Genomic DNA, 27961 nt, shown 5'->3' with positions numbered 1-27961 from the left:
GAAGAAGAAGAAGAAGAAGAAGCAGAAGCAGAAGGAGAAGAGTTCTTAGATTCATCTTTCAACAAGAGGAGACTTTTGAAAACCTGCAGACATGTTTCATTTAGGATGCCTCCTGAGCCTCGCGCTGCTGGGCTCGACCCGGAGTCTGAGTCCGGCTGCCGGGACGGGACTCGACTTTCTGGAGGATATTTTACACTTTTATGGAGAAAACTCGTCCATTTCCACGCACGATCTGAAGGATCTGCTGCTGCTGATCTCAGCCAGGAGGTCCGAGTCCGTGTTTCTACACAATCCTCTGGAAAACCAAGATGTGAGCATTTACATTTATACATTATTTTACATACTCATTCTGATTTACAGGAGCTGAGTGGGCTTGTTGCTGCTTTCAGTCCTAAATTAACTTTTTTTATCCCTTTACCACTAATTGAATAGTTTCATATAAACTTTTTTTTACACGTTGTAGTTAAAGCTTGAAACATTGACTGACTAATTGCTTATTTCTAACATGAATATTGTTATTATTTAATATTTTTTATATCGGTTTCACATTTCTTTCAGTGCTGAAGCTCATAGGTTTTGATTTTAGAAGTAAATAATGCATTTCATTATTTATTAATGCAGACATGATTAAAAGTAAGCTTCATAATAACATTTAATTAACATGTATAAACCTAAATACCCTTTTAAACCCTTTCTCTACTGATTTCTACTTTGTGGCTACTTTTAGATGAAACGTGATCAATAAACAATTCTGTTTGTGCAATTAACACTTAATAATATGTATTATAACTTTTTTTTAAACTTTTCTCATTTCTACTTTGTAGTGTTATTATCCTACAGCCTCCTTGTTACTAATTCCTCATTAATTTGAATTGATTTCCCATTTTCTTCATGTGTTTTGCTTTAAGATGTAATTAATGCAACATGATCAAAAAACTCAATTCTCTCTTACAAGCTTTAACCAGCAGGCATATATAATATATATTATCGCTTTTCTTAGCTTTTCTCTACTCGTTTCTACTTAATCTACTTATTAATTCTTTTTTGTATCAGTTCCCTCTTTTATTCTGTGCTTTAGCTCATATGTTTTGATTTCGGAAGTAAATTAATGATTAAAATCACAATTGTGTCCAGAATTAAGCTTCATAATAACAATCTAACCTGAATATAATCACTTTTGTAACCTTTTCTCTACTGATTTCTACTTTGTGGTATGATTAGCTTCATAATTAACATCATTAACAGATAATGCTCTGTCCCCTTTCAACTATAATAATAAAACTTGCTTTAGAAAACAGATTTCATTCAAGATGACTAATAAACACGCAAAAATGACAAATGTGAGAACATTTAAAAAAGAAGAAGAAAGGATTTTAGACAAAAGACAGATTTAGAAATAATTTTTTTAAATCTTCAAATGTCTCTGTGTCCTTCAGTGTCTCTCGGCCGAGCAGATCTTGTCCCGCTTCGGGTTCAGTAATGTCAGTCAGCTGAATGTGGGACATCTGGGGATGATCTGTCCGGCCGTGTTGACCCAGGTGCTGCTGCCCTCCTGCCCCTACACTGAGGCCGAGACCCTGGCGTCGGCCGACTACTCTGGTGAGTTGCTTCATCTCCACTGCTGCTCGCCTCCCGCTTTATTTGTCAGAACCGCCCCCCCCTCTACTCAAATAATTCACAGGTCATGAAGGGTTCGTTTCCTTGAATTCACTCTGGTGGTGCTTTTATCCACAGTTACAGAACAAATGCTGGAGAAAAGACTTTAAATCTTCATAGATATTTGTTTTTCTCTTGTGGATCCTTAAAACAACAATGAGGATGTTTGGCATTCTGGACACCTATTGGCTGAAGTTGCATTTCATTCAGGGTTGAGGTCGAGGGTTCGGATCCGACCTCAGAGCTGAGTCGCTGTGAACTCGTCTCTGAAGGTTCTCGATCGAGTTCAGATCCTGGATCTAAGTCGAAGAAACTGGAAATTATGATTTGACTGGTTGTAGAAACTTGAAGACGTAGCCGGCTTCAGTTCTGAGTGACGAGTCGGGGGGGGGCCCACGTATTTCACCTCTGTGGGGTCGTTTTCAAGGTCAATGGTGCCACTTGGTTTCGTTAGGGCTCCAGTCTTTGAAGTCATCTTGAGGCCAAGCGTTAAAACCCTTTGATTTTGAAGTGACAAGAGGTCAAGTGTTAGAAACCTTTGTTTAGTGGGTCACACGTGGGACAAGTGTGAACTGTGGTCAAAGCTCCACGGAGGGATGTGTCAAGGCGCCGCTTCTAAAACAGGATCCTCTGCAATCTGCTTTATTATCACGCCGTCCGACCCGTGGAAGTTTCTGTTATATTTCCCGTTGATTTCAATAACAGTTAAAAGTGTCACGCAAATGAACGCGACAGCAACACAAACATCCTCCGTGGGTTTGAATCCAAACAGTTTCAACAACAACTGAACACGATCCCTTTTGGGGAAAAGAGGATTTACTGTTGAATTGGATTGTTGGTTTTAGTTCAGTGAAGCATAACGTGAGTGTAGTCGGCTCACTTCTGTTTACTCTTTGTAGAGGACTGATGCCTATACCGATATTCTAGGTATAACTAAATGCCAGCCTATATATATTTATACATTATATTGTATATTATATTGACTCATCTGCTAATTGGTTTTCTCTATTGTTGGTTTTGTCTATAAAATGTTGAAAAAATACCTGAGATGATGATTTGCATTATCTGACCAACCTTCAAAAGCCCAAGTATTTTTAGTTCAATGTCGTGTTTAACCAAGAAATCACCAAATATGTTCTTTCCTGTCTGTGGAGAAGCTGAAACAAGCAAATATTTGGCCCTTTGCTAAACCTCCAGGCAGCTGAATGCAAATAGGTGTGCAGGTGTTTTCAGTTCGTTCTTCGGTTCCACTGTCACGAAGGCGAAATCTCAAAATACGGCGTAAAGGAATTTCTTCAAATTTGGTACAAAGGTTTCTACTTTGACTCAACGATGAACTGATTAGAATGTGTTGGCCAAAATTCAAGGTCACGGTGAATTCACTGAACACGTTATCTCAGGGAACACCGGAGGGAATCCCTCCAGTCCTGGCACAAACATCTACTTGGTGAAATGTGACAAGCCGAGATCACTACGAGCTCACGTTCTGGGAACATGACGGATCAGGAAGTCACGGAGGGAGTTTCACTAACAATAACCCACACTTTTATAACCCGCACTTTTTATAAAATTCATTGAGTGTTCACTACATACATACATGTGTATTATATGAATGTGGACAGACATGGATATAAACAGCAACTTGAGGAGGTAATGATAGATGTCTAATAAATGACTGGAACAATTATCACACTATAGATAGAATAGTCAGTTTACTACTCGTCAATCGACAAAACAGTTAATAGTTCAACTTGATTAGTTCAGTTGAGGCAGAAAGAATTTACAATACAGATATCGTCATGAAAGTTACTTTCAGCGGAATTCCTTTTTAACTTTGCTTTCTTGGCAAATACTGCACTAAAAATACATTAAAATACTTTAACCTTCTAATCTTGAGCGTGAACCTGAACTGAATTGTGTATTTTACATTATCATATGTTTATATTTACGCGATATCAGTATTTCATTTGTCAAATATTGAGACAGTTCAGCTGAGTACGACCCAGGTCTATAGAAACACCCCCCATGAGGTGTGTTGGTATATGATTAAATAAAAACCTGTCTCCTGTGGAGGACAGGTTTTCCGTGACGCTCCACACTGTCCTGGATTGACTCCCTCACACTGACCTCCCAGTTTCCCCCGTCACACACTCAGGGCTGTTGACACAGATACAACCAACTGTGCCTGTTGTTCAGTCTGATGGTCGTAATTCCTGCTGGTTCCTCCACCAGAATGTCTCCTCTGCAAATAAATAAGTGTTTTTGTGTCTTTTTGTCGAGCTGCACATCTGTCAGGTTACTGCGTCATATTAGATATGAGCCGTGATTTTAAGAGAATGAAGGGTGGCACGTCGTGGGACTGAATCTGGCTCTTTCATGGAGCTGCGACAAATCTTATTATTGTGTCGGGATTAAATTAAATTCTATTGTATTTTAAGGATGTAACATTGTTTCCAAAGTTTGCTAACTCGAGGCTAATTCAACAAAACATAATAAAATGCTTATCACCAATATGGGTTTAGAACATATGCTGTTGCGAGATGAAACGTCCGGCATCAGAACTTTCTTGCCGTGTTGGTGATAATTAATAAGACTGTGAGTGAGAAACTGTAACTCGTGTGTTACCCACAGGCCGGAGACTGTGACTCACCCAGAAATAAGGGTTGTAGCTCCATGGTTTCTTACTTATCTGCGAGTCAGAGGAGGTGGGATTTCATATGTGGTCCTGTCTCAGTGAGGGTCTTCAATGTGGGCACCAGCCAGCTTCTACATTTACCATAGAGGGTTTTACACTGTTGCCACAAGGACGAATCAGTCAAAAGAGGAAGAATCAGTGGTTTGGATGAGCAGCGACAGAACATCCGGTCAAACATAAAAAGTAAAAACAAACAGTCAAACATTCCTGCACACCAACAGGAAATCCAAGGAAGACGCCGCCGCCAAAAAAAGCCATAAATGCCAAAACAAAGTCAAAGCACCAGATGAAATGCAAAGAACCTCCATGATGACAATGATTGAATAATAACAGCTGTCTGTCCTTCCTCTCCTGACAGTGTGGGGCTACGGGTTTCTGGCCGTCACCATCATCAACCTCGCGTCTCTGCTCGGCCTCCTGCTGATTCCATTCACCAAAAAATCCTACTTCCCCAAAGTGCTGACCTACTTCATTGGCCTGGCCATCGGGACGCTCTTCTCCAACGCCGTACTTCAGCTCATACCAGAGGTGACAGAGGCAGCATCAAACCTCGGCTCAGGAAACTCGTACAGAATGTTTAGAAGATGGTTAATTTATAAGAAACTGAACTTTTCTACCTGTTCTTCCACAGGCCCTGGGCTTTGATCCCAAACATGATAACTATGTGGGGAATGCAGTTGGAATATTCGGAGGGTTTTATCTCTTGTTCGTTGTGGAGAAGGTTCTGAAACTGGCTCTGCGGATGGACCACGAGGTAACGACACAGAGGAACTCATTTCTCTGTTTATCATTATTCGTTTATTAAACCACTTTTCATTTATTACAGACCGGTAACAGTATCATCGTATCTCCGTTGTAAATGTGCCACTGCACAGCTCAGATTTATGGGATAACTCCACTTCCAATTGCTGACTGCCGCAAGAACTTACACTTTATGGGAGACGTGCACATTATTTAAAATAATCATATTACGTCAGGGTCAAAGTCGCTAGTGTCAAAGAGTTGACACTTTGTGAAAAGTGGTCTTTGTTGCATAGAACCCTCATATTTATTATATTTAAAGTAAAATAAAGATAATATCTGTCCATAGTGTAGGAAGGAAAATGTTTGAGTCTGAAATAAATTTTAATAAAAGCTTTTTATTTGCCAAGATTTGTATGAAAATATTAAATCCACTTTAGTGTCTGTATGATATATGAAGTTAACAGTCCATTAGCTTAGCTTTGAATAAACTCTGTTTGAACTGCAACTGCATGCTCACATGTTTTGTGTGAAATGACTCGACAACTATTTGAAATGTCATAGTGTTGATAATCTTTTAACTTTTTATGTACTTGGGTTCATGATCAAATCCCTGCAGATATCAAGCATTTTTGGTCATTTGACTGTAACTCTAACATTGTTCAGTGTCTTTAACGAAACCTGTGTTTTCTCATTTGTTGTGCACGTCTGCCTCCTGCTCAGCACGGCCACAGCCACTTCGCTCCTGCAGAGTTGACTCCGGAAAACTCCCTTCAGAATGGAGACATAACAGAAAAGAGTGACTCCATCATTTTGACTGGGATCAGCACCATCGCCTTAGACAAGAGCAGCCTGAGCCGAGATTCTCAGGTACCAAGCACACTCATGTTTTCCATAACCCTTTCATCTGTGGTAGAAATGGAAATGATGGAATGACTGATGATCCCTGATTGCACATATCACATTAACCTGCAGCTCTGCCACCATGCACTCAGTGATCCTTTGTTTAAGTAGCTGAGTCTTGAGATAAGCGTTTAAAGAAGCCAGAGACATGCTGTCTCCCGCAGGTCTTATCTGAATCGATCATGGACTATAAACTGACGACTGTGATTTAATCTCGTTATGGGTCAAAAAGTGTAACCGTGCTAATGGGGACAGTAAATCAAAATATACTTCCTTAGCAGCTGAGACAACGCGGGGTGATTAGAGCTTCGGTTAATGTTTAACGGTGAAATCTCTGGAGTCTTGTGGAGGAGTCCGGCTTTGAAGGGATCAAAAAATACTAAACAAACAGACATGGCGGTGACACAGGGATCGAGCAGTGAAAACCAGTGAAACCAGGCCGGCGGCCTCAGATCCCTCGTCTCCCGGTAAAAGCTGGAATTGTCTGAGCCGAGCACAAAGGCTCCTTGTTAGTCGGCGGCTGAGAGAACGGATGTTTTGTCACCGCAGACGATCTGCAACCAAACTGCAAAGGTTGTGTTTATGTCCGCCGGCTCTCTGGTTTCCCATCAACCACACTTGTGCCATTCTGTTTGTAATTAAAGAGTTCTGTGGCAAATGCTGCACCATCCTTTTAGGGGACAATGTTTCCTGTCATTGGATGATCAGCATCTTTGACATTTTTTAGACCCAATGAGGATGAAATACAATAAATTTGGATGTCGCTGAACAACATTCAGAAGAGTAATTGGTAGTAATTGGTGAATGTAGTTCAGAGAAAGTATCACCATTGCATTGTCTCCTCTGCCAAAGGAGGTTGTTATCGCCCCTGACAGTTGGTTTGTTGGTTTGTTTGTTTGTGAGCAAGATTACTCAAAATCAACGGAAAAGATTCCCATGAAACTTGGTGGACGGTTGTGGTTCTGCTCAGGGAAGAACCCGTTACATTTTGGTGTGGATCAGGGGGCAGATCCAGGATTTAATTAATGGATCTTGATGAAAGAAATCCAGCAGATTTATGGAGCTAATATCTCATCAGGTTCCTCTATTTCCTAAAGGACCTTATTATAAATCCCATCATCCAATCTGTCTGCCCAACTCTGATTTGATAAAGATGATGATGATGATGTTTTTTTTGCCCCTGGTTTCCCCATTTGAGGTTTATAACATAACTTATTCCATATTTTAATATTCTAGTTCGTCCAATAAACCTGCTAAACATCAGCTTGAAGCTCCAACTCCAGCCTCACTGAGCTGCTTGCTTGGTATTTAATTAATACAATTAATAAAACAGTATTTAAATTGTCAGATTCCGTCTTAATTTGATATTGATATTGAGGAGAGAATGCCTTCACCTAGTGTTGACCAGATCGTGGCAAAAAAAGCTAAACTTTCAACTTTGTCCTTTATTTTTCCGGATTTGAACTTTGGGTTTTAAACACAGAGATACAGTATCATTGCGTGTTATCTTTGTGGCTCACTAAATCCACATACTGTACCACACTGTTATTTGCATGTGACTTCCTGAGTAAAAAATCAAAGTGCCATTCTCCCTTTCACCCGTCCCGTCCCGTCCCTCCACAGGGTGACCAGGACTCGGGTCAGATGTGCCAATGGCTGCGGGGGAAACGCATCTCTCACATCAAGACGGTGGCGTGGATGATAACCCTGAGCGACGCGGTGCACAACTTCATCGACGGCCTGGCTATCGGTGCCTCGTTCACCGTGTCCATACTGACGGGGTTCAGCACCTCCACTGCCATTGTGTGTGAGGAGTTTCCTCACGAGCTGGGTGAGCGACAAATGGAGGAAAATCATTTCAAGTCATGAAAAGTCACACTGTAAACTCACAAAAGTTTATTTTAACTTCTCATGGAAAACCTAAAGTTACAAAAGACACCAGAACAACATCAGGTTGGATTTTCAAGAAATGTTTATAAAATAAAACAAGACATTTAGGATATTTCCATTTGATCGCCTGGTGCAGCCATTTAAAACGTGATGTTTTCAGTGAAGGACTGATGCAAACAGATGCAGAATATAAATATGAGTCAGGGCAGAATGAGAGGATTTTTCTACTGAAAGTGGAATTTAACTGGGAAATTAAGTTTGAAATATTCAATTCAAACTCAAATTCCCACTAAGAATCAATGATCTTTATCGCCCTCTCCTGACAAGCTGCAGAGTTGCACCAGAAATGTGTCTTTTGTTTCTTTATTTGTGTCTTCAAAATGAAAATACCTACGTTTGCCAGTTTCTTCAGAGACGAAGATGCCTCCAGTAAAAGAGCAATAACATGTATTGTTAGAGATATAACATGAATTGTCACACAAAGCATGGAATCATAACTCTGTGAATAAAAGTGGAAAAAGATTTTGAGTAATTTCTGCAGTAAAATTAAACTTTCAATAACTTTTTTTTACTTTGGGCCAGAAAAGTCTCACCTTTTGCAACTTTAACCTCAAACCTAAAGAAAAACCCTCAAGTGCCCTTCACTCCTTTTTAAAGCTTCACAGGGAGTATTAATACTGCTATAAGATATTAATTGGTAGTAATAAACTGTTTGTCTGTTGAGCAAAGTTCCATCCATGCTTTCAACATCCTGCCCCCTCTGCCCGTTGCACTCCCTCTAATCAATGCTGTGTTCTGTTCCCTCTGCAGGAGACTTTGTGATCCTGCTGAACTCTGGCATGAGCATCCCACAAGCCATTTTCTTCAATCTGCTGTCAGCGGTTTCGTGTTACTTCGGCCTCGCGTTTGGAATTCTGCTGGGGAGCAACTTTGCCCCCAACGCAATCTTTGCCATCGCGGGAGGAATGTTCCTGTATATTGCGCTGGCGGATATGGTGAGTTAGATTACATTATCTGAGGATAATCACGCAGTAGCTACAATAATAATAAAAATGGCTTCCTGTTGTGATGTGGAGTGAATGAAATTGTTTTTATAATAACTTTAGAATCCAAGTGTCATCAAGACAAAAGTGCCGGAGTGACTTTCGAGGATAGAGCTGGAGTTTTTCTCAACTTTTGTGGAAACCAAAGTAAAAAAAAAGCATCAATCCGACGAAGCCAAACAATCCCACACATGATTGCCTAGTTCTTATGGAAGTAATATAAAACAAGAACAGAAGTAGTCTGATAACTTGAATTATTTATTGGTCATAAAACTAGATTGGGTTTGGTGGAAATTGGTTCAGAGTTTTTTTTGCGTAACCCTGTTATAAAATAAACCAACAAACAGACATGGGTGAAAATATCTCCTCCTTGGTGGAGGCACAAATCACATCTTGGAAAAATCAAGGAATACTGGTTTAAACATGATTAAAAATATATACATTTGTGATTTTAAAAAAGGCTCAGAAGAAACCTTTTAGAGGCTTAAAAGTGGAATTATCCAGACTATTTCAAATGAATATTCTAAAAAATAAACAGATTTTATCAAATGTTTCCCCATAACTTAATAATAACGTACTAGAGCAGATTACAGGAACAAAGAGTTGTTGTTTTTGGGATCAATTCATAGCTGCTTTTGGTTTTTATGGGATTTGCTGAGAATGACACATGCAAACACTTGCACAAGAACAATATAAAACCACTAACTAAACTTTTTTTTTAACTTCAGACCCGCTCATATTGCTTGTTAATGGTTTGTGTGTGTGTGTGTCACTTTGAATCCCAGTTCCCAGAGATGGACAAAATAGCCCAGGAACAGCACCGGACTTCGGACAAGGTCGTTTTCTTCCTGATCCAGAACGCCGGCCTGCTGACCGGGTTCGCCATCATTCTACTGATCACCATGTTTGCAGGAGAAATCCACCTGGGTTAGAGGAGAGGAACACGAACTGGAAATTAAACAGTCGTGAGCTGCTTCCATTTCTGCTGACTCGGCTCCCTCAGTGAATGTGAAGGGAAAGTTTTGTACAAAAAAAAACTGAAACGTGTAAAGGACTTTAAAAAAAAAAAAAGTCTTTCTACTATTGATTTAGTGAAATGTTTACTCCATAAAAGGGAACAAATCTTTACAATCATTTCATGTATGAAATCTAGACAAATTTATTTTAAGGGGGAAATAAATTATTATTTTTAGTCTTCATATATTGTGACAGATGTTCCTTGTGTCGTACCTGAGCGGCGCTGCTTTGTAAACTAACATTTGCCGTGTTGTCGTGACAGCAGCCGTTGTTCGGGCTGTTATGGCATCAGAGGTTGACCTCTGTGTTTTGTTCCCGGCTCTTTCTCAAGGTCGTATCGCTGGACTCTCTCATCTGCATGTTTCACAGAATGTATTTTGCTGTCGACCAAATTTCAGACACTGGAAAATGTTCATATTTTGACGGCCCCTGTGGGAATGATGCCTCCTGTAGCTCAAAATACAACTGTCTTAGTTGACTTTTCCTATGTTATATAAAGAAGTATTACAACACACACAAAGACATGGACAAAAATATGTCACACACCCGAAAGGCTAAAGTATCACATAAGATTTTAAAATAATCAACCACAGGAAATACATGTATATTTGAAAACAACTGTGAGTCACTCCAAATTTATTTCCCAGTGAACATAGAACATAGGATATAAAAAGTGTCCCAAAATAAAATCATATTTTGCTCTTATTGTAAATTAGATTTTATGATATTTTGTGTTAAACATGACATCTCTCATGACCTGCTATGAGAAGGAGGCGTGTGATCTTTCCCCAATTACATAGAATAAGAAACAAAGTCTGCCTGTATATTTTTCGGGGGACACTGGTGCTTGTCATGCAGATTTTTTCACAGTTTGATTTTTTTTTGGGAAAGAAAAACTAAAATCGACCAATTTAAGACGTGATTTTCGTTTTGTGTTTCGTCTCCTAGATTTTATTGTGAAAACTAAAAAATGATTTTCAAATTGTACCTGGGGGCATTACAGAAGCTCTTTCTATTTTTATGCAATTTAGTTTATTTTTTACTATGTACAATAAAAAGGTGCGTATGGATTGTAAGAATATGGTTTAATGTGGGTATCTTTATTAAATGAAATTAAATATCTTAAGGTAAGAAAGCAGAAACACACAAAATGTTTATTATTTAGACAAATTATTTGATCTTTATTTTTGGATACTGTGTATTTATTTGTTTATTATTTAATTTAAACTTATGTCAAATGAAGAATATTAAGTACATGTTTTAATATGTATTTACTCAGGTGCCTTTAATTAAAAGTAACATGTCGCAGCCAATCAGCATTAAAGAGGAAGTAGCCTAAGTTGCGTTCACGTCCCACCGTAAAGTCCGTATTCAGTAAACTATGAGAAGGAAAAGTGGATAATAAACCTGACCTGCACCACGTCCCGTTCTTATCTTCATGTCCGGTACATGTGGAATGTGACCCGCTCTTTGCGTACACACAAGTTACAACATCCGGTACAAGTAACAAACCTGTTACAAAACAACTGTATTTACATTGTAGACGATACTGACTTGTCCTTTGTACCACTCTGGCGAGCGTCCCTGAACTCATCAAGTCCAGGACGTCGTGCTGGATCGCAAACAAACGAAGAGACTCGAGCATGAATCGATTCGTTTGAGTTTCCAGGAGCTTCCGCTTCTCTCAGCTCGTCCTCAGCTTCCAAGAGTTCACACGAACAGGTGAAGTGTCTTTGTTCAGTGTTTCTACTTCCGACATCCACCTCTGAGCGGGTGTCTCCACTCCAATCGGCGGGTTTTAGCGCTGCTAGCCACCGATGCTAACTGCTGTTCGCTAACCAGGGGGGAATCGAAGTCGTGTCTGTTTTGGATTCGGAGGCAGCAGCTGATCCGTGAACTGGACATCCACGTGTTTAAAGATGGATGATGATGAATAACAGGTTTTATGACAGCAGGGGTTAGTGACGGTGCCTTGCTCACCGTTAAACCCTTGGAACCCACTCACGTGTGAGGCAGTGATTGTGTCAGTTCACGTCATTCTGGTTGAACAGTGGCAACCGGTTATAAACCAGTTCACACTACACGACCAGCTGTGACAGAGAGTAACTAACAATACGCTACGATTCACTATTCATCAATCGATAAACTGCAAGTCAACCACACAGTGATGTGCCGTGATGTGTGTCTTACTGACGAATGCACATTTCCCTAAAGAGGTTAACTGCAGGATTTGTGTGTTTGTGTGTTTTGTTTGGTGCCAGTTTCACAGACACAAATGAAACAAGGTACCAAAACAAGTGCTTAAAGTCACTGCCTCTTTAATTTGTACAACAAACACACTGTAATTGTCCCAACGTGCCATCATTCCAATGTAAAATAACCACGTTCACGAAAGTACGGTGGCCCAGAGGGCTCAACGCACTGCAAATATCAAAAAGGACAATGGAACTGTTTCCAGGGGACCCACACAAGTGATGCACCTGTCTGTAGCTCCGTGCTTTGTGAAGTTCCATCGCCACTGACGAGCAGCAGACTTCACACACTTTACACGTGTTGTGACTTTATGTCATCAAAGTTGTTTTCTTGATGTCCACGAGTTTTTTTTTATCTATTTGCATGTGTTTTCTTAACTTGCAGTGTGTTGAGCTCTCTCGTTTTTACATAAAATCAGACAGTACACATGAAATCACTCGTATATAAATAGATAAAATCCTGAGGGAGATGATAAAGCGCCTGAAGATTAAATCTCTCAGGATAGCGTTTTATTACATGACTATTTTTGTATAAATATTGATTCATCAGTGTGAAAGTTATTCCTTTGAGATTTACTGAGCAAAGACAAACTCGACCTGTGTTTTAGGGCTCGGCCTGAGTTCATCAGGGTCCCTGACCATTGTTGCTCCTCACAACATTAACAGTGGGTCTTTTGTTTTTGTTTGCTGGTGTGATGACAGGTCAGGAGGCTCATGTTACAGTTCCTCCAACTAGAACCAAAGCAATTTTAAAAGCGTTTGTATTACGAATATAAAATGTATGGGTCATGTACGTGAAAGCATTAAGTTCTTAGCTAATAGAGATCCCAATAAAAAAATAACAATAACCTGCAGCTGTTGGATTAATGTATTAGATGTGCACTATTTTCTTCCTCTTAAATGAAGTGAAATGAATCTCTCCCTTACTTTTTGTCTCCCCGTTTAATTTAAATGCAGAGTTGAGCCATGGCCAATATTCAGATCCGCAAATATCGAGACGATGATGCCGAGGCAGTGAAGGAGATCTTCACCATGGGGATGAGCGAGCACGTTCCTACGTCCTTCATGCACATCCTGAAACAGCCGCTCACGCAGATGGTGCTCATGATCGTCTTCTGCGCTCTCATGACCAGCTCCAAGTCCTTCCTGCTACCCATCCTGGCTCTCACCCTGTGCCTAGCCGGGGCCCGGCAGTTTGTCGCCTACATGTTCAACCAATACATCGACACCTCCCTCAAGAAGGACCTCAACAGCATCAGTGAGACCTACCTGAACCAGAAGGACTCTGGTTTTTGGGTGGCTGAAAGTGATGGCCAGGTGGTCGCCACAGTGGCTTGCCTCCCCGCCACGGAGGCGCCTGGGTGCTTGGAGCTGAAACGCATGTCTGTGTGCCGCAGTCACCGCAGGATGGGCATCGCTAAGACTCTGTGTCAGACAATTACTGATTTCACTCGTGAGAGGGGCTATGCAGCCGTCATTCTCTACACCACTGTGATACAGACAGAGGCTCAGAAGCTTTACGAGAACATGGGCTTCCAGAAGATAAGAGAGTTTGCTGTTCCCCAATTTCCTGCCAAAATCCTGAACTTCAATTTGCTTGAGTACAGACTGGATTTACAGAAAGATGGGAAAAGAGACTAACTCGAGCAGAAAGACGATTTCAGGTCCGCTCTACCATTCATTTACCCAGTTTCATCAGTGTGCTGATGTTTCTCTAGCACGCATTGCACAACTGAGCACTGAATCAACAAATCATTATTGTTTTCAAAAGCCTTTTTTTTTTATTGTCAGTTACTTGTAATACAGTGGAAACTGCTTGTAGTGATCACGTTTGTCCCAGGTCTCTCTCTCTCTCTCTTAATTATTACTAATACTAATAACTAATACTTTTCTTAAATGTAGCTGCAGGCGCATTGATTCAGCTCGTCTCTCAAGCTGACACACACACACACACACACACACACACACACACACACACACACACACACACACACACACACACACACACACACACACACACACACACACACCACTATATCCAACTTCCACTGTATTAGTTGAGGAAGGTTTGCTCTGCCCGTGGTCACGCTGCCGAGGGTTTCCTTAGATGGAGCTTCTTTTAAAGTCTGTTAATTAATTCATTTTGTAAATGATTTCATCCATTTCTACAGGAAACTCAATTCAATAGATCGCAAGTTGCTCCTTTAATTTTGTAACTTTCCTTATGTTATTCGGAGTCAAATGAAAGATGCACTGATCTGATTATCATCCCTGATATTATTACAGGGGAAACCACAGATTTTACATGTTTAAAACACGTGTAAATTATTTTTGTGTCTCCAGATGAAGCTGTGTGAAGTTAATGTCCTCAAGTGATGATAGTCAGAGAAATCTGGGGGCAGTGAAGTTTGACAGAACCTCTGCTTCTCCATCTCTGCCTCAGGCTTGGAACTCGATTGAAACATCTCTGGTTCTGTTTATTTAATCCACAATAAACATTATTTTCTTGATGAATCACTTTGTCTTTAAGATGTCAGACCCACCGATCATCAGTCCAGACTCCAAAGACAGATGTCAAACAGAAAACAGTAAATCCTCACTCAATTCTGATTTAAAAATATTGGATATTATTAGAATAGTCAACTTACTAATCAACTTACTGATTGATTAATTGACAAGCTGTTGAAGCTCTTGTTGTGAACCTGTTGACACTAATGAACTCTGAGATACATGAGTTGTACGTATGATTTAATGATTAGCAATCAGTTTCCAGATATCAAATATTTACGTGTATGCATTTCCCATTTACACACCTGACACACAATAAAACATGAACTTCTTCTTTTCATCTAAAGATATATCCACTTCTTCACTTCCTCTTTCCTTTGTAACATGGTCGGGGATATTTCAGATGTTTTTAAATCTCTTTTCCCATTAGAAGCATTGACCTTGTCAGGACCAGTAGATCTCACAGGGACCAGACCCCAGTCCTGTGAATTGTGTTAAGGTTAAATTTAGGATTAGTTATTAACTGGTCATTGTTAAGGTTAGAGATAAGGTTTTGGTTAGGTTATTCACAATGAATGGAAGTCAGAACAAAGTCCTAATAACGATAGCTGCACTAAGGTGTGTCAGGGTCCTGAGTCTGGTTCCTGTTCAACCGATAATAGAAGAAGAACAAGGCCCCCCCCATCACAGATAGGATAAATATCTTTTTCATATCAAAAGTGTGATTTAAAAAAAAATGGATAAAAAGAACATTACTCTCAGCTTCAACTTTATTGACCTCGGTTGTGCATTCTTGAAAATGTGAAAACAAAGACAACACAGGTGTAATTTACCTTCATCACCTCTAATTACCAACAACTGATCTTATGGTCTAAAGTCTGCTTCCTTCATGTAACTTTACTAATTCTGGATGATTTATTTATTTATTTTTAACATAAAAACTTAATTCACCTACACTACACTTGACTCTTTTAAGTTAAACAAATGTGACTCTTGCTGTAAAAGAGAAATATAGTAACACAGACTTGTTATTCAAATCCCTTTTATTACAATATAACACAGATCATCCAAACACTATAACGTGTGTGTATTTAAACCTTGTTCCGCTGACGGGGCTTCAGCGGCCTCCTCCGGGGCTGTGTGGCCGGCTGGCTCAGGCAGCAGCTCGGACACCTCCGCTCGGATGTGCCGGTCAGACCTCCATGGATGGATGTAGCCTGTCAGGGACGGTGCGGAGCGACGAGCCGGATTTAAGGACTCAAAACAGGTCAGATTTAGCTCCTATTCGTCCCTGGCATGACTGGAGATAAGGTCCAAACCCGGATCCGCACCGGAGCTGATACATAAATCTGTGTGCGTCGGTTTGAAACGAACAAGTATTTGTGTTTTTTGTTTTATATTGAGAAGCGAAGCTAACGGCTACTGCTGCTAGCAGCTAGTCAGGGAGTGTCCCAGTGACAGCAGCCAGAACAAGTGCTGCTCTTAACACCGTTTATAGCAGATAAATATCATCAAATACACATTAATACGACTAATAATAGAGTCAGGAGTGTAAGTTGTATATATGGAGGTTTGGTTGGTGGTTTAAATGTCAGCGTGGATCCAGATATCAAGTCCCAGCAGCATGATTGGTCTCATTTTAATTAATTAATCTCAAATTCTCGTTGTTTCCCCCCCCCCCCCCTCGTTTTAATTTCAATTAGTTTAATTTTGCTGGGAGAGAAAAACAATGTCCTGTCAGACTGCAGCCACACCCATGCTGTGGTTAATCTGGTCCCACTGCACAGCACACGTTGGGAATCACACGTGCAGCTCCATTGGGTTTGGATTAAAGGACGTGATTGAGGCCATTGAGGCGGTGGAGTGGGATTCAGGCTCTGGTCTTTGGCCCTGGACACACTAGATGGCACCAAATGACTCATTCACCTTCACTGTCATGTCTCTGGAGCTGTAGATATTTAAAATTTAATACCAGAAGCTTGTTTTGCAGTTTGTGTGCACTGTAAACACTGACACAGTTATGTTTAAAAACAGTTTCCTCTTATCAAGGTTGTACATATCATAATTTTGGATCCCTCACATGGGACTCTCTCTGTTTCTATGGTTTCCCCCCTGTTTACAAGGTGTTTTTGGTAGTTTCTACTTATTCTCGTCTGGTGCAGGACACAGGACGAATATGGGCTCAGTGTTAAATTTGATACACATTGAAATGAGGTGTTGGAAGGAACAGACTCTGACCCTGTTCTCTATGGATGACCTATTTTTTTCCCTTCAGGGATGATAGTGATGAGACCAGGCCTGGATATCATCAGCGTGCATGTAGTGAGCAAACAGAAAGGCAATGTACATCCACTATTCCTTATAGAGGCGTAATTTAAATAGCTTTGATAGCAATTAATCAGATTTTTAAAATAATTTAAACGTTTCTTGACAGTGTCAAATATAATCAAAACGTCCGTCACAATTTCACACACCCCCAAGTTATTTCTTCGAATAGCTTTTCTCTTCTACACACAGTTTAAAACCTAATAAACTTGATATTTACTGTAATAAATATCAAACAGAAATTCTACAAATGTTCATCTTTGAGAACCAGTAATCATTCAGTGACCGAAAGATCGGTATTGATTATCAGAATAGTTGCTGATTCATGTTTTGTCCGCCTATAGAATATATTTCAGCTCTCTGGTGTATGTTATACAATTAAATAACAGAATAATGAAGGTTACATTACAACGTTTATAAAGTAAAGGAGCTATACTTTATAAACATTTTAGATGATCATGTCTGGGGCTTTGAAATGGATTAAATGAATTTAAGTGAATCAATAGTTGAAGCCATTTATCAGATAAAAACACAAATCTGCTGTTATTACCTCATATTAGTGAACGTTAATGTTTTCAGCTTAATACCCACATACACTGAATCATTAGGTTTTCTGGTTATGAGGCAGATAAGTAAAGAATTAAAATGAATGGATCTCACATTGAGCATTTATCATTACCTTTGATATAAAATGAGCAAAATAACTAATTGCCTTTAAACTAGGATATATATTAAACTGATGTGTTAATTGTTGTTCACAGCTACTTAAAGCTTATTTACTCTAATGACATCTTAATCAGTTGTGACACAGCAGATTGTTTCATTCAGCCTTCGATACAAACTTAATCCATATTTCTCCTACGTCTCAATTCAAGTCAAATTTCTGCACCATCATCATCATCCTCATCATCACCTTGCTCATGTTTACCTTGTGTAGTGATGTCCATTAGCTCGTCCCGGACTCGCCGGCTGACTGAAGTCGAGTGAGGTCGCAATGTTCGTCCTTTAAAATCCCAAAGTGTCCCCTCGGTTCCTGCCACCTTTCTGTTCACCGGTGTGAACTGGCTCGCAGCAGCAGCAGCAGCAGCAGCAGCAGCAGCAGCAGCAGCTCTGTCGTTGTCCTGTTCCTGCCTGAGGAGGAGGCAGTTCTTTTTCTATGTGGCTCAGGGCGAGTTGCCTCTTCATTATTTTTTTCTGTGGGAGATAAGGGCTCCCCGTCTTTCCTTCCTCCCACACGTCCCCGGCGCCCCTCTTCTGGTTCTGCCTGTGTCATTAGCATAAAAGGCTGCAAAGAGACTGCAGAGGTTTATTGTGTGTTTAACATCTCCAGCTGCGTGTAACTATTTTACGTATTTTACATTATATTCAATTTCAGGAGTTTAATGTTGACTGTGAAGCCACAAACAAATATATGACCTCAATTAGAATATGTACTAGTCACACTAGCACGTGTAGGACAGTACTGAGCCGACAATTCATTTAGTTTTACTGGTTCAAGCATCATGAGTGACGTATCTCCCCTCTTTCTGAGAGCTGGGTTTCTTTTGTTCTGCTGCTGAAATGCGCACTCTTGTAACATCTCCCATCAGCCTCTAAGCTGTAAGCTTTTACACACAAACCCTGCAGCCTTCGGCCTCTATTGCAAAAAGATGACAACACAGAAAAAGAGAGGGCCGAGAGTTAAAAAGCCCCAGCCATGCAGTTAGCTGATAAAAGAGAGTTAATCCTCGCTGTGTGACGGGCCCAAGCATCAGACTGGGCTCTAATGCAATCTGCTGGCTTCTGCTTACACTGTGCTGCATTACAGAGCATCACCTGGGCCTTTTGTGTTCCACCACAATGAAACGGCGTCCGATTTGGTTAGAACCTGCTGTGTTTTTACACTTTTTAATTTCCTACACTAGATATTTTTTCCCCTGTGCTCAGACTATTATTAGAAGAAAGAAGTAGAAGAACAGCTCCTTCCTGAAATCTGACACTGATCTGACAGACTGCAGTGCAGGTTGGGCCGAGTTCTCTCTCACAGTATTTCTTTGCTGTATTAACGGCCTCAAAGGTTTAGATTTTGTTGTCGGATCATTCTTAACTGTTCCTATCACGACTTATATTTCTCTTTTTTTTTATACCAGCCACAGCAGCCCTGATTAAAAAAACATCTAAAACCCTCTGGATCAAACTAGTGTAACATGCATGAGGCTGTCAAGTTTATTTTGAGATGCTTTTTGAGGTGAGCGTGTGCCGGCTCTAGGACCCAGCTCCTCTGTCTGGGCCTAAACCTCCCTCCCTCCTGCAGAAGCCGGGGCAGACAGCAGCGCAGTGCTACGACTCAGATGATGCACTCACAGCAGACCTGGCTGTTTTTTCCTCCTCTCTGCTCCACTGTTTCCCTCTGGTCCATTCATCGGAGGGGTGGATCGCACTGCCCGCTCGCCTGAAACTTCCTGACAGAGGCACGAGCTGCCGTCGGCTTCTCCCTGTGAGGAGAGAAGAGGGGACGGAGAGTTTTTAGGGCACTCGGGGCTGTTCTGTGAGGATCAGGAGAGGGATGGTGTCATTCTTTAAATAGAGAAAGGGAGAGGAAGAGGGAGACGCTCCGGTAGCATCCCTGAACCCCCCCTCCAGTCCTTTCCTCGACCCTCCCCTCTGTCTGGCTCACCCCACTAACACGGTCCTTCAGTCAAGACAGGGGGTTTGGTGAGGGGTTCGGCGACCAGGAAACATGTCACAGACTAGGAGGAGCACATACTCTCGGGTGAGTGTGCACAAGGTGTTGATACGTCCTGGTTAAGTGAATGAATGGGCCAGACTGTGGTGCCGAAGTTATTCCTGATTGGTGCGCCATTGTTTCTGTTATGTCTGTTCGATTTGTCTCACTCACGTCAATGTCCACTTTGAATAGAAGGGTTTCGAATCCATTTCAGCGCTGCGTTTCTCCGTCTGAGTTGTCGCCTCTTTGTTTGCCTCTCGTGCCCCTCCGGGTTCAACGCTGCTGCTGCTGCTGCTGTGACGTTGGGGTTCAGACCCCATGTGATGACTCGACTGGAAACGATGACATGACAGACAGGTGATGGGTCCATCAGGGTCTGTACTATCGACAGACACTGGAGACAACCCACCGGCCACAGAAGACTTCCTGTTGGTCATTGGTCTCTGAGTCAGGCAGCTGGGAGGGATGACATCAGTGTTTGCCACTCTTCACAGAAAGCCCCTTAGCGATCATAAATAGTCCTGTAAACTGTGTGAATTAGCCTGAATCACACAATGACTTCTGTTAAAACAACCTTCACGACAACATTCTAGTGACTTTACTTTTTTCAAGAACACAAAGTAAGACCACGAGCAGGCTGCCAAGTTCTATCAGCACCTTCATCAGAGCGGGGCACAGTGCAGCAGATGAGGCTACATGACAGATTTTTTTATAATTTTATTCTTATTTAAGTGTCATAGTCAGGGTGAGCTTGCGTGTGTTGTAAGAGTAGAGTGGCACTAAATAATTCAGCCCGCCCCTCTCGGGTCGTCTCCAGCACATGGCGAACAGGTCGGAGCAATGCAAGCTCGAGCGAGGGAAACTCACTCAGGACACTTCATTATTTTGTCATTTTAAAGTCGACAGTTATTATCAAACACAATGGAAGTTTGAGATCATACCGGGGACAGGTGCGTTTACCTCGTGTCGCCACCCTGAAGCGACGCAAACCGAGGAATCCTCTCTCTCCTGAATCTGAAGCAATTTCATGCTTTTCATAAAGGCGACAAAGATTGAATTAAAGATGTGATTGTGATGTGCAGAGACTCAAGGATGCACATAACCAATTAAATGTCCCTTTCAGTGTTGGTTATGAATAATAAGGTAGGTTAATTGGACTTGAAGTAATTTGGGGAATTGGGGGGGGTTTCAGTTTCTTAAGACTTATCTTTAAATGTTGAATTTTTCATATGAAAAGTCAGAAAGTGGAGATTAACGGTTGTCATTGACAACAAAATGTCCCGTATTGAAGATGTTTTATCAGAGAAATAAAGTTATATCACAGCTTAAAGTTATGACTGAGGTAAGAACCAATTAGTTTCCATTAGAATCCACCTTCATGTATTTTAGCTGAGAAGGTTTTTCTTTACAGCCTCTTTAAGGCCATTGTTCAGTGTCTGTGGTTGAGAAATGTAAATAGTAAATTATGCCCGTTAAGAACTGACATCATCTTTGAGCTTATGTTTGAATATTTTCTGGGGAAACCACGGTTTTAGAACCATTAAGATTCTTTAAGTGGTTTTACAGGGGCCATAATATCACTGAAAACAAAACACTCTTTATGTGATCACATTCCAAAGTATACTTTACGTAGATTTAACGCCTTTACCTTGGGCAGTGTTGATGGCTGAGTGTTAAAGGCCTTTAGGTGTGTCGTTTAACCAGATATTAAATTTTTACTTCCCCCTCCAGGAAGCCATCTTTCTCCTATAAAAGACATATTTCTGTGTTTCTGCTATAATTTAAATCTTTTCACTTTTACTGCAGACAAAAGTTCAGCCCCTCTGACATCCTCTACCTTCATGCATGTAAACATGTGAAGGAGGACAAAGATATGATCTGTGTGAAGGATGTATATATACGTTTGGTGGACTTTAATTCTGAAGGTCATTATTGCTTATTGAACATATCTTGGTTATTATCATATATCCCAGTCCAGAGAGCAAGGATAAGTTTGCAACTGTAAAATCTTAACACATATTTGTGAATTGCTCAGGCTTTTAAAAGTCTCAACCTGAGCTGCAGTGATTATTCAATGTATTCGTTGTTTGACGTGACTTTATTTTAATGTTCAAATAACTGTAAAGTAATTTGCTCATTCTCAAAATCAAAGGATTCAAAGCACCTTGTTATTTATACAAACAAATAGATATGAGGATTAATGGTACGATTTCTGTCTGAGATCATTGCCTCAATGGATCATTTTGATTATCTAACAGTATTTTATTGATTGCCCCACTTCCCTTTGGAGCATACCCCCCCCATACTGGTATCTCTGATGAAAATAGTGAGTTTATCCTTCTCAATAATTGTTTGTATTGATTTAAAAGTTATGTTTGCAAGTTGTCAATAGATTTAGTTGTTGTAGACATAACACTGATTGGGTCATGTGAGGACAGAAACCTGCAGCGGATGCAGCAGATTTGTGAATAACACTAAATAAACGTCTTTATGCTGCTGCTGTGTGTTTTTGCTTCACTTTTCTTTTCAGGTGTCTGTTATTTAACCTTTGTGTTTAACAGCAGCACACACAGTCACACACACACACACACACACACACACACACACACACACACACACACACACACACACACACAGTCACACACAGTCACAGTGTGAGTTTACAGTGAGCTCAAGGAGAGTCGGAGCATGTTCTCCCTCAGAGTAACAGTATCTGCTCCGCTCTGTCCTGTTCTGCTGAGTCACCACCGGGTCCAGGACTTCACACTGTAAAGTGGGTTACGCTGGATTATGTGACCGCAAACTATTGCAGCCGGAGTAAATGTGCTGCTGTTGAAACGTGTCACTGCGCAGTTTGTTCCGCACACACCAGGATTGCGTTATGAGGTCTCAGGGTGTTGTTGCCATGGAATTATCTCACAAAGCTACAAGCCAGTGGTCCTGCAGAAGCGTGCGTTGACATTTACAGAGTGCACATTCAGGACAAGGCCTTGCTTTTACTTTTTCTCGTGTCCTGCACAGTTCACTGGGCCTGAATGACACTGAAACTACTTTCTGTCCTTTCACCCCCCCCCCCCCCCCCCACAGCAGCTGGTCAGCGTGTACCTGAAAGACATGCTCCGATAAAAGCGTCTTTCATTGCAAATGTCCGCTGAGCTCCAACAGTATCATGTGATGCTTTGTGCTGTATAATATCCCTGTATCATATTCTGTGCTACAGCTCACACTCTGACTGTCCTGCAGAGAAAAGTGTGTTTGCTTCTTCATGTCAAGTGTTTGTCTAATTAATACTTTCTCACTGTAAAGTTGTGGTAATAATAATATAATTGGACGTGATTGTAACTTAGTTTGTGAGACAGCTTTTGGAAACTTTAAACTAGAGATGTTTTACGATACAAGCACTGGAAATGTCCTCTGATACGGCTGAAAATGCCGGGTTGGGCTTTGGCAAGTACTCAAATCTATTCACCAAACCAATAACATGTCTTTAAAGTATATTTCACACAGATAGAAATGCTATTTTCTTTTCCCCTCAAATCGTACAAGTACTGTTTTTAGAAGAAATGATCTCTCAAGCTAAAATGTCCTGATTATTGATCCCTGTTATGACATCGAAGCTTCCTCTTGTTCTTCCTCTTGTCCCACCCAGACTACGAGCAGCGGCAGCAGCAGGATGAGCTCGGACGGGGGCGGGCGGCCCGTCAAGGTGGGCTCCCCGGTGGAGGTGATCGGGAAGGGGCAGCGCGGCACGGTGGCGTACATCGGCAACACGCTCTTCGCCTCCGGGAAATGGGTGGGGGTCATCCTGGATGAGGGCAAGGGCAAGAACGACGGCACGGTGCAGGGCAAGCGCTACTTCACCTGTGAGGAGAATCACGGGATCTTTGTGAGACAGTCACAGGTAAGTGCAGAGATATTTATTCGATGCTTTAAGAAATACGAAGTCAGTCAGTGGCTGTTGTGTTCGAGAGCTCAGGAAGGAGTCAGGTTTTTTAGCTGTGTCATGAGGTGTGTCGGGCAAATAAGGATTTGATCTGTTGTGTTTTTACAAATCACAACACGTCACATTTCCTGTGAAGTGCCAGAAGCTTCAATCAGAGGATGGTGCTGTCATCTCCACCTTCAGGCCCTCGAGTCCACCTGCAACTTCTCTGTTGTTCAGTTCTTTATTCTGTGATATTTTCTTTTAAGGTTGATATTATATTTGACAAATAGATGTGTGGTGGTTGATATGTTTCCTCTGCTGTCTGCATGGGATCAGCATTTTTCCACTGCTTCAGGCTACTTGCTACTTAGCTGTGTTTTGATCAAAAACAAACTCTGTGTTCTGCTGCTCGACCTGCTGCGGAGAGTCCCTGCATTTCTACAGAACCTTAAATTACATCGGAACGGAGCTCATTTTGTCATATTCTCTGTTTATTTAAAATTCTATTGGCACGTCATGAACTTTCAGACTAATGTTGTATCTCCGAACTTGAATTACTCTGATTGTGGTAAAGTTTGATTGTTTGAAATAGCAGATGAGACATTTTGGAGTGAAGCATCTTAGACACACTGAGTTTCATACAGGAACATTTATCGACCATGAAGAAAGGCCGACTGTACATAGTCATATTCAAAGTATGAATTTGTGTTCTATCGTGTTTGTTTTTAATTAATTAGTTCAAGTGGTTCTTACGTGAAAGGACACTTCACAACAAACCCATGAATGCTCCTGTAAGCCAGTTAATCAGGTACAGACATGCATACACTCACACACAAGGGTAAGCGTCAGTATTGATTAGGTATTATATTACTAATCCCCCGACTGTCCCTGCGGTGCACTTGTGTGGGTTGCCATGGAGATAAGGGAGAATTTCGACTCACTTGGCGACTTCTGCATTTCAACGAACATCATCAAACGAGCCAATTTAGTTTTTTTTTCTGTTGCTCCCCTTTTAACATCTGCCGCCAACTCTGCCGATGAATAATATTGTTGGCAGTGAAAGCCTCCGATGTTTTGAAAGACGTCTAAATCTGTCTCGCTGTGTGTCTCTGTCCCAGATCCAGGTGGTTGACGATGGAGCGGACACAACGTCCCCAGAGACACCGGAGCCCGGCACCGGCAAAGTTCCCAAACGAGGTGAGGACACACACACACACACACACACACACACACACACACACACACACACACACACACACACACATTCAGATGATTTTTGGGGTTTTGTCCTTGGTCATCACTCAGGAGTAGTTTTCAGTTTTCTGGTCGGTGTTCAAACAGTGAGACGTTTCTAAATCTGTGACCTTTCAGAAATACAAGTTTCCTCAGGGACGCACATGTACAGAATATAAAACCTTCAGTGGTGTTTAGAAGCAAAGACAATTTCCTGTTTTTTTTTAATTGTATCAACTGACATAGTGACAGTCGTGCACCTTGGTTGAGTCGCAAAACGTATCAACATATATCAATGTTGACACAGTAAACTTACACATCACATTTTATGCTCACATTCAGGTTCATCATTTTAATTTCTCTTTATTAATTGAAAATGTTTACAAACTTTAATGTTCAGAAAACACATCACTTTCCTCAAACTGTCCAATGCTGCAGCTCCTGTCTCTTTAAGGCCCAGGCTGCTCTGATTGGCCAGATGTCCCACTCTGTTGTGATTGGTTAACTGCCTCTCGCTCATGAAGAGAATATCACCTCTGCTCTTGCTTTACCTGGCTTCGTTAAGGGGGGGGGGGTGAAGCAAGACTAGCTGCTGGCCATGCATTATGCAAATATAGAGACATTGTGATGTCACATGATATCACGATGCCCTGGAAGTCACGTCCGGACAACTGACGAGGTGTTTTTAGGAGCTTCAGTGTTTCCTGTGGGGGGGAGGAGCTGCCTTTATTCGATTTTGAGAAATTCAACTTTGCAGAACTGCTACATTCACAAAAAACTATATAACTACAAACTATATAAGTCACTAGAAGAAAGACATTTCTGTGCATGAGAAATTATTTGATCTGTTTATCACCTTGGTCTCATGAAACAGCCCAGGACGCAGATTTCTCTCTCCCAGTTTCTGCTTGTTTAACCTTTTACGTTTATCCGACTGGCTTCAGTTCAGACTCCATGTTGAAAATCACGTGGAAATCTTAGTCTGAGCTGGGAAAAGTTGTTTTAATGACATTTATATGAAAGTGACCGGGATGCTTAATATCTCACCAACACACTGATACTTTTATCTTTCCTCCAGTATCGTCTGCAGGGACACAGTGGACACAACTTAATTAAAGATCATGCAGCAGTTTTCCACAGTTCAGTCAGAGCTGTATCCGTGTTGACCATCCGGTGAAAACACAATCAATCATGTCAACTTCCCTTCGCCTGCACCCGGATCTTACTGGGACTTTGCACCTTTTTGTAAAGGATGATAAACACAGATTGTGATACGAGAATTTCTCTGTTTATCTCCTCAGAGATCCTGGAGACGCCCAAGTCCACCAAACTGGTGAGTCAGATAACGACGTGATGTAGCACAACGTTTCCTCTGCAGGGGAACCTGGAGCCGAGCTGCCAGCAGACACCTACACACACACATTAGTTGTAATGAATTCCCTCGCCCCTCGCCCTCAACCGTCACTTCTACATGCCTCATAACAACTCTAACCTAAACCTTCCTCTCACCATGGCCAAGTATTAACCTTCAAACAGCCCTGAACGTGTCAGAAAGTCAGGACCAGCTAAAAGTGCTCACCCTCCAGATATGTCATACAAGTACACGCACACTCACAATAACTATGTTTACATGGACACCAATATTCCACCTATTGACCTTATTCAGAATAAGACTTTGTTTTAATTATTGATTACATGAGTTGCCAATAGAGAGAGTTTAGTCTAGTTATGACTCACATTGTTACAGCCACTACCGGACATGTCCTCAAGCAGTGGGTAACTTTTGTACCTGTGTGATTAAGGAGTATACGTGTCTGTGTAATGTGACTTTGGTCGGAATACTCCACGTTTGATTCTTGTTTATTCTTGAGTTTCAACCTTATTCAGGTTAAGATGATCAGAAAATGCTGTTTTCTTGACGGTGTCTTAATCAGGTTACTGTTGGAATTATGGTGTCCATGTAAATGTCGACCTTGTCAGACTGACGTGTGACTGTACACACACACACACACACACACACACACACACACACACACACACACACACACACACACACCTACACACACCTTCATATCTAAAGCAAAGATAACGCAGTGTGTGCCTGTTGTATAAATGTTTACCATTAAATATTTGTTTTGAAGGCAGTTCTTGTCTGACACTGATTTAGAACCAGACACTCTACAACTTAGAAGTATTACTTTACAGTACAAAAGGGTAATATATATACATACACCCTTTTATATACAGTCTATACATACACCTAAATATTATTCCGTATCTTTTCTTACCCTATGCGACAAATGCGATACAATTAGTTGAGCACTTCCTCCTCTTCCTCCTCTTCCTCCTCCTCCGAACCTAAATATTCTAAACGCACGCAACCCTTTTATTTCTGTCATTAAGGACCTGGAGTAACTGCTTTAAATCCCAGAAAAAGCATATTTCACTTTATCTCTTTCATAATTACACTCTTAATCCTGAAACTGTTGTAAAGCATGTAAACTAAAGTATTGGAACATAGACTTCCAACTATAAATACCACAACTTTATAGAAACACATTTTATTTAAAATAACCTTAAATTTGTTTGTCTCTCGTCTGACCAGAAGAGGGCAGTGTTTACATACAAATGGACTTTTTAGCTGTGTATTGTAAAATCAACTGATTATTAGATTATATAAGTGACAGAATGAAAAACTTCCCTGAGATTATACATTTAAATGATGGTGATGTGACCTAATTTGTGGCTCCGACCACTCAACAGCCTCGGCTGCTCTAAAATACCCATCGGCTTTATAATGACTCTCTCAGGTGCTCGTTAATTTAGGTCATTTGCTGGATTTGTCTCTAATATTTCTCCATGGCTCCAGGGTCTGAAACCACGATAGATTATTTCTGTTTTGGACAGAAATTTTAAATAAGAATTAAGTATTTTGGGCAAACACAGTCACAGCTTGAGGAATCAGGGACTGTTTTGTTTTGTTTTATTTTTTTCAAACTCCGAAAAGCTTGGCTTTATATTTGACCAGTTTTTCATGGGTGTAAATGTGACATTTTATTTATGTTT

At 41.0% G+C, this 27961-nt stretch overlaps 3 protein-coding genes across 17 annotated transcripts in view; all 3 read left to right on the top strand.

Annotated features, from left to right (window-relative positions):
- The first annotated feature begins 5 nt into the window (after positions 1-5).
- On the top strand, positions 6-10745 carry slc39a8 (solute carrier family 39 member 8). Of its 2 annotated transcripts, none has more exons than XM_034576763.1 (8): positions 6-310; positions 1437-1599; positions 4710-4879; positions 4983-5105; positions 5816-5962; positions 7619-7826; positions 8696-8880; positions 9714-10745. In XM_034576763.1, the coding sequence occupies exons 1-8, from the start codon at positions 92-94 to the stop codon at positions 9858-9860; spliced, it is 1362 nt and encodes a 453-aa protein (XP_034432654.1). In that variant the 5' UTR covers positions 6-91; the 3' UTR covers positions 9861-10745. The 2 variants fall into 2 exon arrangements, with proteins under 2 accessions (XP_034432654.1, XP_034432653.1); XM_034576762.1 differs by having other exon boundaries at positions 7616-7826.
- A 765-nt stretch (positions 10746-11510) lies between these two features.
- nat8 (N-acetyltransferase 8) lies at positions 11511-14093 on the top strand. The gene is made up of 2 exons (XM_034576764.1): positions 11511-11667; positions 13155-14093. Exon 2 carries the CDS (start codon positions 13164-13166, stop codon positions 13836-13838), a length of 675 nt encoding a protein of 224 aa, XP_034432655.1. The 5' UTR covers positions 11511-11667; positions 13155-13163; the 3' UTR covers positions 13839-14093.
- A 1751-nt stretch (positions 14094-15844) lies between these two features.
- Positions 15845-27961, top strand: part of dctn1b (dynactin 1b) — a 35242-nt gene continuing 23125 nt past the window's right edge. For 12 of the 14 annotated variants that reach the window (XM_034576746.1, XM_034576759.1, XM_034576758.1 and 9 more), the window contains exons 1-4: positions 19340-19782; positions 23387-23638; positions 24781-24859; positions 26197-26228. In XM_034576746.1, coding sequence (XP_034432637.1) covers positions 19750-19782; positions 23387-23638; positions 24781-24859; positions 26197-26228 — 396 coding nt within the window. In that variant the 5' untranslated portion in view covers positions 19340-19749. Of the gene's footprint in view, positions 15973-19338; positions 19783-23386; positions 23639-24780; positions 24860-26196; positions 26229-27961 lie in introns of those variants that run through there. The other 2 variants (XM_034576755.1, XM_034576747.1) reach the window with 2 other exon arrangements.

Source organism: Hippoglossus hippoglossus, chromosome 22 (genome assembly GCF_009819705.1).
Source record: "Hippoglossus hippoglossus isolate fHipHip1 chromosome 22, fHipHip1.pri, whole genome shotgun sequence".
NCBI lineage: Eukaryota > Metazoa > Chordata > Actinopteri > Pleuronectiformes > Pleuronectidae > Hippoglossus > Hippoglossus hippoglossus.
This window is presented reverse-complemented; position numbering and strand designations above follow the sequence as displayed.